At 40.4% G+C, this 14,261-nt stretch overlaps 1 protein-coding gene across 4 annotated transcripts in view; it reads right to left on the bottom strand.

The window, feature by feature from the left end:
* Positions 1-5,903: 5,903 nt before the first annotated feature.
* Positions 5,904-14,261, bottom strand: part of ADGRB1 (adhesion G protein-coupled receptor B1) — a 257,197-nt gene continuing 248,839 nt past the window's right edge. For all 4 annotated transcript variants that reach the window (XM_074264570.1, XM_074264552.1, XM_074264544.1 and 1 more), the window contains 2 exons: positions 13,885-13,995; positions 5,904-6,963 (listed from right to left, as the gene is read on the bottom strand). In XM_074264570.1, coding sequence (XP_074120671.1) covers positions 6,766-6,963; positions 13,885-13,995 — 309 coding nt within the window. In that variant the 3' untranslated portion in view covers positions 5,904-6,765. The remainder of the gene's footprint in view (positions 6,964-13,884; positions 13,996-14,261) is intronic.

Raw genomic sequence — 14,261 nt, forward strand, 5'->3', positions numbered from 1 at the left:
ATAGTTTTTAAAATATCTTACAATTTGTCAATTGTTTCAATTTTTTTTTAGTTGACATATTAAGGTTTTCTAGATCAACCGTCATATTACTGGAGAAAAGTGCTAATTTTACTTTCTATATATATTCTTATTCCTTTTTCTTGTCTTATTGCTATAGCTTTCATTTCTAGTACAGAATGGATAGTAATAAGGATAATGGACATCCTTGGTTCACCCTTCATCGTACTGAAAAGACTTTTAGCTTACTCCCATTACAGATAATACTTGCGCTTAGTGTTAAATAGATATGACTTACTATTTTAAGAAATGCTGTTTATTCTTGTGCTTTAAAAAACCAACAGGCCAGAAATGGGTGCATTTTATCAAAATCTTTTTCTGTATATATTGAAATAATCATATGATTATTGTTATTTTTATTATTGATGTGGTTAATTATGCTTATAGTTTTTTAAAAATGTTAAACCAGCTCTGCATTCCTGGTATAAATTAAGCCTGATCACAGTGATATATTGTGATAATATTGCAATATTTGTGGTATATGCTATAATCTGCTTACAAGTATTTTATTAAATTTTTTTTCATCAATATTCATTACAAATATGGATCTATGTTTTTCCCCTATGTTTTGGCTTTCCCTTCTTTAGATATCAAGACCCTATTTATGTCATAAAAGAAATCTGGCAGGACTTTTCCTTTACTTATTTTTTTCAAGTAGTCTAACTAGTATTAGAATTAATTTTTCCTTAAATATTTCACAAAGTTTGTAAACCCATCTGGTCCTATTTTTTTTCCTTAGGAAGTTCATTTATAGCTTGCTCAATTTCTTTTTTTTCCCTAAGAAAGGATTATTTAAGTATTCTGTTTCTTGTTCTGTTCATCTGGGTAATTTAAATTTTTGTAAATATGAAGCTATTTCATTTAAATTATCAGTTTTATTAGCATTTAGTTGGGCAAAGTAATTATTAATAGCTGCTTTTGTTTTCTCTTCACTAGTGGTAAATTCATGTTTTCAGTTGATGATACTGATTGTTTTTTCTTTCAGATATACATGTACACACATACTCCAAACATAGACATATGTACACATAGAACCAGGCAAGTGTCCAAACAAACATGTCCAGTTATACTCACATCACACTGTATATGTATGACCAGACCCATGGCATATGCATATATGCAGGTGTAGAAAGACATGACATGTGTCTGGAAGGTAGAAATGTGCTGTTGTTACAAGTCCAGATATATATATTTGGAAGTACATATACACATGCCATGAATCCAAATACACATCTAGATTAACATGTATGTGTATATAATCTTTTTAGAGCTATATCATAGTCTACATCTATTTGCACATGTTTCATGAACTTAGATCTATTTCTAGAGTATACACACACACATTATGAGTCTACACTTAAATGTTCATTGTTACTGTTCTTCATTCTTGAAGGGACCACAATGACATCATTGTTATTCAAGTTATGCATGTCCAGAGACACACATGTACTGTACACACAGGTTTTGTGTGCAGACACAGGTCCATATAAAAACCGGGAGGCAGGGAGGGAGGAAGAGACAGAAAGACAAAGAGACAGAGACAGAGAGACAGAAAGAGAGAGAAAGGGATATAGAGAGAAGGAATGAGGGAGGGAGGGAAGGAGGAAGGAAGAGAGACACTGAGAGAAAGAGACAAGAGGAGAGGAGAGGAGAGGAGAGGAGAGGAGAGGAGAGGAGAGGAGAGGAGAGAAGAGGAGAGAAGAAAAGCAAGAATCAGAGAGAGGGAGAAGAGAGGAGGATAATAAGAGATAGAAAAATTTGAGTGGGAGAGAAGAAAATGGAGGAAGGAGAAAAAATGAGTAGGAAGAGAGAAGATGAGGAGGAAGGCAAAGGCTTGTTCAGTTTGGCTCCAGAGGCAAAGGATTCTTAGAAGGATGTATTTGGCAAAGAAGCAGACTTTGTCTTAATGTAGAGGAAAACATCCTAATAGAACTTGCTCAAGTGGAATTGATGAGGTTTAGATTTAGGGAACCAAAATGAAATTAGGGTTTCTGGCGGTCAGGGAGTTAAATGATAAGGTCTAGTGGCAGGTTCGGGGTTCAGGGAACCAAATGGAGAGGTTTGGCTCCCCTGCAACCCCTTGGGATTCAGCACAAGGATAGGGAGTTTTGGGGACTCCCTTCTGGTGGTTCAGAGGTTCACTGTAAAATAATTTACAGTTTAATAAAAGGGTTTATTGTGTGGATTGGAAGTAAGGTTAGAAATCCTGACAGAGAGGCATAAAGTCTGGTAAGGGAAATAGGTGAGGATAAAGAGAGGATGGCACTGGAAAGAATATTCCAGTGGACAGAAGCTCCTTGGCATGCCAAGCATGGAGCTGACATGTTTGGAATCTCTGCAAAGAGAGGGTTTTAGTTTGGCTCTTTTTATAATGAGAACTTTGGCTACAAGCTGAAGGGGGCCCGTGGGTGGAGTCCCAAGTTGGCTCCTCAATGGGTTTCAGCTTGAGCTAGAATTTGAATTGAATTCAATGAGTTTCAGGACTGAGCCAACCTAACCCACATAACAAGGGTGAAACTGTTTGTCCCTTGGGGCAGGGTCCCTTATTGAGGTAGAGTTGAAGGAAGTTTTCTCCTTCAAGGATTTTCAGAGTTTCAGGGTCCCCTCTTCAGCATTGTATCCTTATTAAGGAGGGAGGCTTTTAAGTGAGTCTTTAAGGAGAGGCTGGATAACTAGTGTTAGGACTTAATGTGGAAGGGATTTCTTTTCAACTATAGGTTGGACTTGATAGTCTCTAAGATTCTATACTTTTGAGAAGAAAAAAAAAAGGAAAGAATAGGAAATGGAGGGAAAATGGAGAAAAGAAGAAAGAAAAGGGAAGAAGTAAATGAGGAAGAAGAGGAAAAGAGAAAGGAAAATAAATGGACAAAGCAAGACAAGGGAAAAGGTAAGGAATAAAAAACAGAGAAAGGAGAAAAGAGGAGAAAGGAGGGAGTAGATGAAAGAGGCACCAGGTGAAGGATAGAGAAGTAGGTGTGGATGAAAAAAAGAAAGAGGGGAATGAAAAAAGAGAACAGAGAAAGGAGAAGAGGAAGGAGAACTGAAGTAGATGGAGATCAAAGAGGAAACAAAATAATTAACTTAAGAAAAGTGTTGATTTTCAGCTATTATGAAAGATCTTTCAGTCCTTATAGAAAACAGGTTGGTTTGTTTTGTTTTGTTTTGTTTTTAAAGCTATGGAGTCAGGGGTCAGTGGGGAACCAAAATAAGGTGGTTCAAACAGAGTAGAAAAATCTGTTTACTACTCCCAGTCCCCTTATCCTTTGTCCCCAAGCACTAACTATAGATCCTTATGACCTGAGAGATGTAGTGAATTATGGGAAAGAGGAAAAGAAGGCATAAAGACGAGATCAGGAACAATGAAACTGGTTCTTCCCAGAATCTGGACCAGACAATCTTCAAGTGGCCTCAGGTGCTATGTCTAGAGTAGGGACATTTTTCTTTCTCTTCCTGCCACAGAAACCCAAAGGGCACATGCCCAGATTTGTATATACCTTTGCCCATGACCCAGATGATTGCAGGAAAAATGTCACAGATATTTTTTGTTTACCCAAAGTCAATCCCCCAAAGGAGGGAAGATATTACTTTTCAAAAAACCCACTATCTGACACCTGGGTCAAGACCCCCATGCAGACATGCTGGGCCAAAGGCTATCACTTGTGCCATCTTGCTCTTAGTTCTCCTCCACCTCCTCTTCCTTCTTTCTGTCTCCCTCTCTTTCTTCCTGTCTCCCTTCTCTTTCTTCCTACCTTCCTCTCTGTCTCTATCTTCCTTCTGTCTCTGTCACATACACACACCTTAAAATAGCCCTGTAAGGTAGAAAGGCAGGAACAAGCTTGTCCCTATTTGAGAGAAGAGAAATGAGAAGCCCAGAGATGGAAAACATTCTATCCTAGGGAAAAATATTATGTCTGGAGTCAAGAATCATGTAATCTCAGGATTAACAGGGATCTAGAACTCTTCTCTCAGTAGGAATCCCACCTCTGGAATGGCTATCTCAGCTCTGCTACAATAGCTCCAAAAGGCAGCTCATTTTCTCTGGGTTTAAATCCCAATTTGAAACATCTGACTTTCTGTATGTCCTCAGAAAGGACTTGGTTCTTTATCTTGGTCTGTTTTCCTATCTGAAAAATGAAATGTCCAGGGAGGTTAATACACACATTGCCAGAGCTAGCTTAGTGTTTAGGAGGCTCTGAAGGTAAGTGTGGGAGAGGAGAGGTATTAGACTGAACACCAAACTTGCCACATGAGGGTCTATAGAGCTGCTGTGCTGATTGACCTCATTGTTGTATGTTTACAAAACCTGGACAATCTACCAGAACCATGTCAGAAAACTGAATCACTTTTATTTGAATTGTCTTAGGAAGATTCTGAAGATCCCCTGGTAATGTAAGACACCAGACACGAAGGTTGTTTTCCTCAAAATAAACTGTCAAGCATTGCAACTCTAATGCAGAGAGCTCAAATCTGTTGGGGGTGGACACATTATTCGAATGTCCAGTGTATATTTGCCAAAAATACTGTTTTATGGAGAACTCACACGCAGGGTAAGTGCTCACAAGGTAGTCAGAAAAAGTGATACAAGGATACTCATAAGATCTCTCTTAAGAACTTTAGAATCAATTGTATGACATGGGAGACACTGGCACAGAAATACCTCATCAGAGAAGATTTTACGAGCAAACCAGCATTGAAGTAGTTCAGAAGAACCATCCCAAAAGTGCATATGGACTATTTGTGTCTGACCTGTGGCAGAGCATTCCGAGCTTGTATTGGTCTAATCAGTCACAGCTGGATACACTATAACTTGATTCTAAAAGTGATGTCATTTTGGTCCCCTTTGAGAAAAAAGGACAATAACTAAGGGATTTCTGAATGTGTGGAACCCTCAGATCACATAGTGAGTCAAGGATAAGGCCAGGGTTAGAATCAGGGGCTCTTATCTCCCCCCAGTGGCTCTTGGCTTTTCCCAAGCCTGGCCCTTCTCCACCCAGGCAAAGATATTAAAAATAACAATAATAATGAGGAAGAGGTTAAAATAAATCCCAAGATGATAGCACTTTCAGGTTTATCAATTGTTTTCCTCACAATATCCCTATAATCCTAACCTTCAAAGAGAACAAAGAGGAAAAGACTATATATATATATATATAAAATTATTGATGGCAACTCCTTTTGTGATGGCAAAGAACTAGAAACTAAAAGGCTGCCCATCAAGTGTGGAACAGCTAGAAAATTATGTTATATGAATATAATGAGATACTGTTATGTTATTAGAAATGGCTTAAAGGACTTTTTTTCAGAGAAACTAGGGACTCATGGAGGATATCAATTTATAAAATGGCAACATTATAAAGAAAAACAATGTTGAAGAAATACCAACACAATCATCAACCATGTCTCCAGAGGACTGACTACCAACAGTGCTGCCCACCTCCTGACAGAGGTGAAATACAGAAGGAGATAGAAATTTCTGTGTATGGAAAGTGTGGAAATTGATTTTTTTTGCTTCACAATACCTATTTATTAAAGTTTTGTTAGAGTTTTTTTTCCCCAGTGGGGGTGGGGAGTAGAGATTGAAAAGAAAGAAAATAAACGTTTATTAAATGAAAAAAATAAAAACAAAGTATATAAATACAACAATAATTCTGTAAGGAGATTATACTTATTTTAAAGATGTCTAATGAGGCCTGGGGAGTTCAAATGACTTATGTCTTAAGGGCACATAGCAAGTTAATAATGAAATCTATATCTAAGCTGAGGTCTTCTGACTCCAAATACACTTAAATCCATTGTTTCTAAAGATCAGGCTGGGGTCGGGAGGCAATGATCAAGAAGAGAGAGTATTTCCATTTTTAATTCTTGTTTTATTGAAGAAAAGAAAAGGAGAGAAAAAAATAGATTCCCCCCCTACCCCCATCCCTGTACACCCAGCCCTATTTCCCCTCTGGAGGGTGGGTGCTCTGGCCCTCTGCACAGGGAGGGCCAGGGTGTGGGAGGCTCTCTGCCTGGGCTTGGGGAGTAGTGTCCAAATACTCTCCCCTGGGGGAGGATTTGGGGGGAGTCTTAAAAAAGGATGTCCAGGGCTTGAGAGGCGAGGCCAGGGCTGCTCCTGGGGAAGCTGGCCTTTCTGATCACCAGCGTGTCCTTCCTCCCTGCCGTGGGGCCTTGGGGCTGAGAAGAACCAGCTAAGGGTTTTCTCTGTCTCCCACAGCCCACCGCGAGAGCAGGCAAGGGGCCTGTAGGAGCAGGCCCGAGTCCTAGAACCCTGTCGGGGGCTCGGAGGTCTTCCCAGAACCACATGATGGGTCCAGTCTGGCTCCTCTGCCTGGTCTCCACAGGCTGGACGGTCCCCTTTGACCAGCGGTTGGCAGGCCTGTCACGAGCTCCCTCCCTGTTGCCCATCTCTGTGCCCCCCCCTCCCAGAACCTAACACTACTGTATGTCCCAGAGATACCAATCTCTGTGCCCCAGCCAGAGGCCGGGCTCCTTGGCTCCGAGGCAGTTCCTCGGGGAGAACTGGGGTTGCCGCCTCCCTGCCCCGGCCCTGCCAAGCCCACCTCTACTCCGGGGATCCTCAGGCCCATGGGTCCCGGGGCCAGGCGCAGCAGGTTTCCTCGAAGGAGTCTGGGGCGGGAGGCGGTGTGGGGGATTGGAGTTCGGGGGAGAAAGATGAGTCCTGCCTCGTCCCCAGCCCCAGGCCCCAGCTCAGACCTCAGTCTGGAGGTCAATGATGTCTTGTCCCACCAGAGGTATCGTGGCCCCCGTCTTCTCCCACTCCACGGTTTTGAGTTCTAGTGGAGAAGGGGGGAGCAGATCTATCTCTTTTTTCACCCAGGCCGGCGTTGTCTGACCTTTCCGGACACTGTCCCAAGGTCTTCTGTTCGGAGTCTGCTGCTTCTCTGGCTGTAGAGGGTGGGAGAGGAGGAGGAGACCGGGAGAGAGAAAGAAATGAGAGAGATGAGACAGAGACAGAAATAGAGGAAGACAATCAGAGATAGAGACAAATATGGACCGAGACAGGGATAAAAACGAGGGAGAAGAGAGGAGAGGGAAGGGGAAGAGAGGAGAAGAAAGGAGAGGAAAGAAGGGGAGAAAAAAGGAAACAGAAGGGAGAGAAGAGGAGAGAAGAAAGGAGGGAAGAGGAGAGGAGTGAGGAAAGGAAAGGGAAAGGAGAGCAGAGGGCAGAGGAAAGGAGGGGAGGGAGAAAGAAGAGAAGAGAAGGGGAAGGGAGAGGAAAGGGAAGGGAAGGGAAGGAAGAAAAAAGAAGAGGAAGGGAAGGAAGAGGAGAGATGAGAATAGGGAAGAGAGAAGAGGAGAGAGGAGAGGATAGAGGAGAGGAAAGGAAAGGGAGGGGAAAGGAGACAAGAGAGGAAAGGGAGGGGAGAGAAGAATGAGGAAAAGAAGGGAGGGGGAAAGGAGAGGAGAGAAGGGGAAGGGAGAGGAAAGGGAAGAGGAGAGGGGAGAGGAGGGGGAAAAGAGAGGGGAAGGGAGAAGAGAGGAAGGAAAGGGAGAGATGAGAAGCCCAGTCCTTCCTGAATACCTGCTATCTGCAAAGATGAGCTCTAGGGAAATAGAAAAGGAGACTGGATCCTAGCCTAGAACAATTGTGGTTCTATTATACAACAGAGAAAGACTAGCACAGGGGACTCAAAGAATGGAGAGGTCATTTCTTGCTGGAGAGATGGAAGGAGACTCTTTGGGCAAGAAGACATAGGGCTGCTTCAGGATATTTTATGTAATTCTACCTACATTCCTTATTGGGTACTCACAAAAAAAAAAAAAAAAAAAAAAAAAAAAAAAAAAAAAAAAAAAAAGGCAGAAGCGCATTCCATTCTCTGGAGAAAAGAGCAAACCAAGCTCATATAAGAGAAGGTTGCCCAAGATCACACAGTCAGTCAGTCAGGGCCTTAAACCCAACTTTCCTGACACTCCACTAGATCCAGGATTCTTTACATGGGAACCCTGTGACCTGGGTCATGATAATCCCTGGTCTGTCCTCAGGAGATGGGATGGGAGATGGGTGGAAAAGGAGGCAACTAATAATTTTTTAGCACTAAATGAGTTGGTCAATAAGCATTGATTAAGCACCTACCATGTTGTACTATGCTAAACTCAGAATATAAAAAGAGATAAAGCCTGTTCCTGCCCTCAAGAAACTCATAATCTGTGAACAAAATGGCAGGTAGGGTGAAGGGGTGCAGAGAGAGTTGTTCTCAAAGCCAAGAAAACCTGGGTTCAAGTATTGCCTTAACATAAACACGGAAAAGTACCCAACACAAACATATACACATACACATACGTGTGCAAATGCAAATATGTATCTACACACATGTCACATGCAAAACTAAGTTATATACACATATTTGTATATGTACACACACCTGTGTATACACACATACTCAATATATACCTATGCATATACATGTATATGTATGTGTATATTTTCACCTAGCTATGTCTATTATAGCACAGCTAAGCAGAACAGTTGATAGTGTGGAATAAGAGGAACGCCTGAGTTTAAATTCAACCTTAGATGCTCACTTGCTGTGTGACCCTGAACAAGTCATTTAATCCAGTTTGCCTCAGTTTCCTCATCTGTAAAATGAGCTGAAGAAGAAAATGGCACGCCTCTCCTCCATCTTTGCTAAAGGTTTTCTTCAGTCACACATGACTGAACCAACTGAACTCTCTCTCTTTCAATATATATGTATGGAAACAAAGTGATTGATTTCAAGAGGGAAAGAACCCTGACCTAATCACTTGACTTCTATCTGCCTCAATTTCTTCATTTGTAAAATGGGGATAATAATAGCATATACTTATAATTTTACATTTTATATATATATATATATATATATATATATATATATATATATATATATAAAGAGAGAGAGAGAGAGAGAGAGAGAGAGAGAGACTTCTTGTGAGAATAAAATAAATGAAATAATATTTGAAAAATGCTTTGCAAGCCTCAAAGTTTTATACAATGCTGGCTGCTGCTATTACTACCATCATCATCAAAAACAATTGGCAATCTGCAATGACTTCATGTAAAAGATGGTCCCTGAGTATTGCTTTAAAGGAAGCTAGAGACTGAACAGGGAATATCTTCAGACCATGAAGTCTGTACAAAGTCTGTGCAAAGAGAAAAAAAAAAAAAAGTGGTAAAAGGAATGTCACTTTTTGGAGACAGCATTTGACAAGTCTGACTGAAACATGGAGTTTATGAAGGAGAATAATAAGACCAGAGAGATATGGGGAGCTCGATGTGGAAGGCAGGGATGGAAAGATTTTAAATTTTTTTCCTAGAGACATTGACCCACAAAGATTTGGGGGGAAGGGAGGGGCAAGATCAGATCTTGTTTGGTCAGTTTGGTGGCAGTGTGGAGAATGAATTGGAGAGGGGAGACTGCTATCTTATCCCAGATGAAAAGTGATGAGAGCCAAGAGGAATTAGGATAGAGAATGGATGGGAAAAAGAGGAAAATGGGAAAAATCTGAGAATTATAGTAGGGGAAGCCCTAACAAATCTTAGAATAGAGAAAAAAACGCCTCTCATTTATTCACATGAAAGGTCAGGAAAAGGCATTATTCAGGAATGACTCTGAGCTTGCAAATCTGGGTGACTTGGAAGGATGATGGTTCCTTCAAAAGAAACATGGAGGACTGGAGGAAGACATTCCACTTTAGAAAGGTTGAGTTAGAAATATCTAAGTGGAGATTTCCACCAGGCCATTAGTAATGTTGGATATTCAAAACAGATTAGGGCTAGATGTGGAGATTTGAGAGGAATTTTCATTGAAATGCTAATTAAACCCATGACTGTTGATGTTAATTAAACCCTGGGGAGTTGTTAATTAAACCCATGAGAGTTGATGAGCTCATCAAGGGAGAGAGTATAGAGAAAGAAATGAAGGGAGCCCAAGATAAATTTTGCTCATATTTACTGAGAAGAAAAATAATGATGAGCCAGTAAAAGAGATGAGAAGCAATAGTGCTGGAAAGAGCAGAAGAGTTGGGGAAGCAATGGGACAAGGGAAGTGCCAAGGGAGATGGGATGAAGAGAGACAGAATCCAGGGAAAGTGGGAAATGGGTGATTACTGGTGGCAAAAAGGTCAGGGAGGTCAAGAGAATGCAGTTAAAACATGAATGATCACTTCAGAAAATTCATTTTCAGCTGAGTAAAAAGGTTGGAAACCATAATGATTGAGGAAAGTCTGGGAAGTAAGAAAATGGAGGTCATGACATAAATGATGCTCTGCTGGGAGTTTGGTTCTGAAAGGGAGAAGAAATAGAGGAGGATGTTTAGAAGGCTAATAGGGTCAAAAGAAGGGTTTTTAAGGATGGGGAATGTTTGTAGGCATTTGGGAGGAAGCTGTTAATACAGAGAGACTGAAGATAAGAGTTAAAAGGATGATTGATGGTACAGTCTCTAAGAGGAGATAGGAGGGGACAAGCTCAAAGGAATAGATGAAAGGTTGGTCATCATAAGGAGAAATTATTTTTCCTTGAAAATTGGAATAAAGGGAGAGAACAGCAGATAGTGAAGAGAGATTTTGAGGGGGGCAATAGGAGAGAATCAGCTTGGGACAAATAGTCTCAGATTTCTCAATTAAGAAAGAGATGAGGTCCTCTGCTGAGTAGGAGAGGAGAGGAAGTGCTGTAGGAGGGCTAAGGAAGAGAGGGAAAAGTTTAGAATAGCTATATGGACGAGTGTGATAAGGAGGCAAACCAGATGGCATAAAATGATTGTTGGCTCTAGGAAGGACCCAAGGGAGATCATAGAACATAAATTTGTGGGGAACCTAGGAGGTATGTATGCTCAGCTTTTTCCAAAAGATAAAAAATAATAATTACAATAATGATTCAGCTGGTTTCCAATTGTGTCCAACTCTCTGGAGCCCTATTTGGAATCTTTTTGGCAATGATACTGGAGTGGTTTGACATTTTCTTCTCTAATTCACTTTATAGATAAAGAAACTGAGACAGGGTTAAGTAACTTGCCTGGGTTACACAGTTAGGAAATGTCTGAGACTAAATTTGAACTCCCAAAGATAAGCCTTCTTGATTCCAGGCCTGGCCCTGCATCACCTAGCCTCCCATATGTGGATGACAACCAGCATTTATACAGTACTTTTGGTACAAAGTACTTTACATATATATTTTTTTCATTATATCTTCAACACATCTCTATAAGGGAGGTGCTAGTATTATCCCTGTTTTGCAGAAAAGGAAACTTAGCCCAAGAAGTGCTGACTTACTCAGTGTCACATTTTCACTATGTGTTTGGGGAAAACTTGAATTCAGGTCTTACTAACTCCAAAGCCAGTGCCCAACTTCTCACTCTATCTTCCTCCCTCCCTTCCTTCCTTCCCTTTCCCTCCTCCCTTTCTTTCTTTCCTTCCCTCTTCCCTTTCTTTTTTTCTTCCTTATATTTCCTTCCTTCCTTCCCCCTTGTCTCTTTCTTTTTATTTCTCCCCTTTCTCTTTTGTCTTTCATTTTTTTTTTTTTTTTAGAGGCAACTGGGGTTAAGTGACTTGACCAGGATCACACTTCTAGTAAGTGTTTGAGGCTAGATTTGAACTCAGAAAAATGAGTCTTCCCAATTCCAGACCTGCACCACAAATGTTGGACTATTGTAACAGTCTGCTATTTGGTCTCCCTATTTCACATGTTAGTTCATCCTCTCCTCAACTGTCAGAATGATTTTCCTAAAATATAGTTCTGACCATGTTGTCCCTTAAAGAATTGGTATATGCAAGAGAGGTTAAGTAAACATTAATATTATCCTCAAGGTTTTGGCTTAGAAGGAGTGAAGGTGATGGTTGTGAGAGTTGATGAACTTGGATATCAGGAATTTCAGAGGAATATTAATATCTTACAGAAGGATTGTGAAGAATCTGGAGAGTAAGAAAATGGAAGTTATGACAAAAATGATGCTTTTCTAGAAATTAGTTCTGAAAGAAACTCTCTCTCTCTCTCTCTCTCTCTCTCTCTCTCTCTCTCTCTCTCTCTCTCTATCTATCTATATCTGTCTCCCTACACACACACACACACACACACACATATATATATATACATACATGAATATCTTCATATATAGATCCATATATGTATTGTCTTTATCTATCTATCTATATATGTATATATATCTGTATATTTTATCAATCTATCCATAAATTTCCTCTTTCTCTATCACTACTTCATATCTCTATCATCTGTTCATTTATATCTAACTATTCATCCTTCTATCTGTATGTCTGTCTCTCTATCCATCTAACCACCCATTTATCTGTTTGATTGTCTGTCTATCCATCTATCTACCCATCTATCATCAATCTCCCTTCTCTCTCTCTCTCTCTCTCTGTCTTTCTATATGTCTATATGTATGCATCTCTCTATGTCTCTGTCTCTCTGTCTCTGTCTCTTTCTTGAAATAGAGGGAAAGACTGTGAGTCAGGTTCTGAACTCCTTGAGAAAGCCAAGGAGAATTATCTGGAGACTAGGAGATAATTGGAACAGTAATAACTCCCATTTCAACAGTGATTTAAGATTTCATTGCACTTTCTTCACAATACCTTGTAAGCTAGATAAGTAGGTATTATCTCTATTTTGCAATGGGGAAATAGTCTCAGAGGTCACACAGTAATTAAGAGTTCATGGCTGGTACTACTCTACATCTCCAAATTTCCCTTTTTTGGCTCTCCCTCAAACATCCTACCCACAAACCACAAAGATCAGAACTCTGTTAGGCTTTAATATCCTTCTCTGTAAAATGAAACTAATAATTCATACACTACCGGTCTCAAAGAATTATCCTAAGGAAAACATTTTGTAAATGTTAAAACAAAACAGAAATGGGACTTGTTATTTTCACTATTAATAGATATTTACTGGGCTGAATTCAATTTAGTCCTTTCAACTGCCACAGTAATTTTCCTAAAGTGTGAGTATTAGCATATCACTCTCTTAATAATTTCCAGTAACTCCCTATTATCTTCATAATCTCTCTCCTTTTTATCTGCTTAGATTTTTATCTCCCTCCATTAATTCTACAATCCAACTTCAATAGGCTACTTGTTGTTATTGGAACATGACATTCCATAAATGGAATTACTTTTATTATTATTATCATTGTAGAAATTATTATTACTATTACTGTTATTACTACCATCTTCTCCCTTCTCTATGCCTTTGTCACCAGCTGTACCCCATATCCAAGATGCTCTCTTTCTTCATCCCAGTCTTTTGGAATCACAGATTTTCTTCAGGACTCAGCTCCAATTCCACTTCCTCCTGTGGAAAGTCTCTCCCAGTTTCCTCCTTTACCTCCAGCTGCTGGGGACTTTTCCCCTCTGAAATCAACTCCCCCTACTTTGTATGTATTTCATATGTCTGTAGCTGTTTACATGTTGTCTCTCATTAGAAAGAAGGCTCAGCTCTTTGGGGACAGAGACTATTTTTTCTTTTTTCTGTATTGTTGGGCCTTAGCCCAACACCTGGCATATACAAAACAAATAGATTGTTGACTGACAGAAGTAAACTCCCTTCTATGGTTTCATGTTCCTCCCCAAACTGGCTGCCCTTCCTAGACCTTCCAGAATGTTAAAGATAGAATGGACTTTAGAGATGAACTAATCTAATCCTTGGATTTTTGTGGAAAAGGAAACCAAGTCCAGAGAGGAGAATGGGCTTGAGTGAGGATTACACAGTGAGTTTTCTGACAGAGCAGAGGCTGAATGCCAGTACTCCTGATGCCCAGTCTGGGGCTACATAAACCATACTAGGCTTTAAGCCTTTGGCTCTTAGACAAGGTCACTGACCTTACTCTCTGCAACAGGTGGCTCCTTTTCTTTCTCCTTCTCTGCATGCTGCAGCTTACGGTTCAGGTCCTGGAACATGTCCTGGTGGCGTTTCCGGGTGTGCATTATTTTCTAGGAAAAGGGGAAAATACTTACAACAAGGCATACTGGAGAGAGAAATTAATGGTCACCCTGGAGTTCTCATCGGTTACAGAAACACTGGCTTTCAAGTCCTAGGGGTTATGGCTAGGTGCCTAGTCATATCTGGCCTGAAGCTGCATTCAAGTTCCCCAACTGATGCTGTAAGGGACCCTTGAAATGTCAATCAGTGAACTCTCTGGGACTCACTTTATCTACAAGGGAGCTCTCAGAATACAGGTCTCCATTAGACTTGGTTT

This window comes from Sminthopsis crassicaudata, chromosome 1, assembly GCF_048593235.1.
Source record: "Sminthopsis crassicaudata isolate SCR6 chromosome 1, ASM4859323v1, whole genome shotgun sequence".
Lineage (NCBI taxonomy): Eukaryota > Metazoa > Chordata > Mammalia > Dasyuromorphia > Dasyuridae > Sminthopsis > Sminthopsis crassicaudata.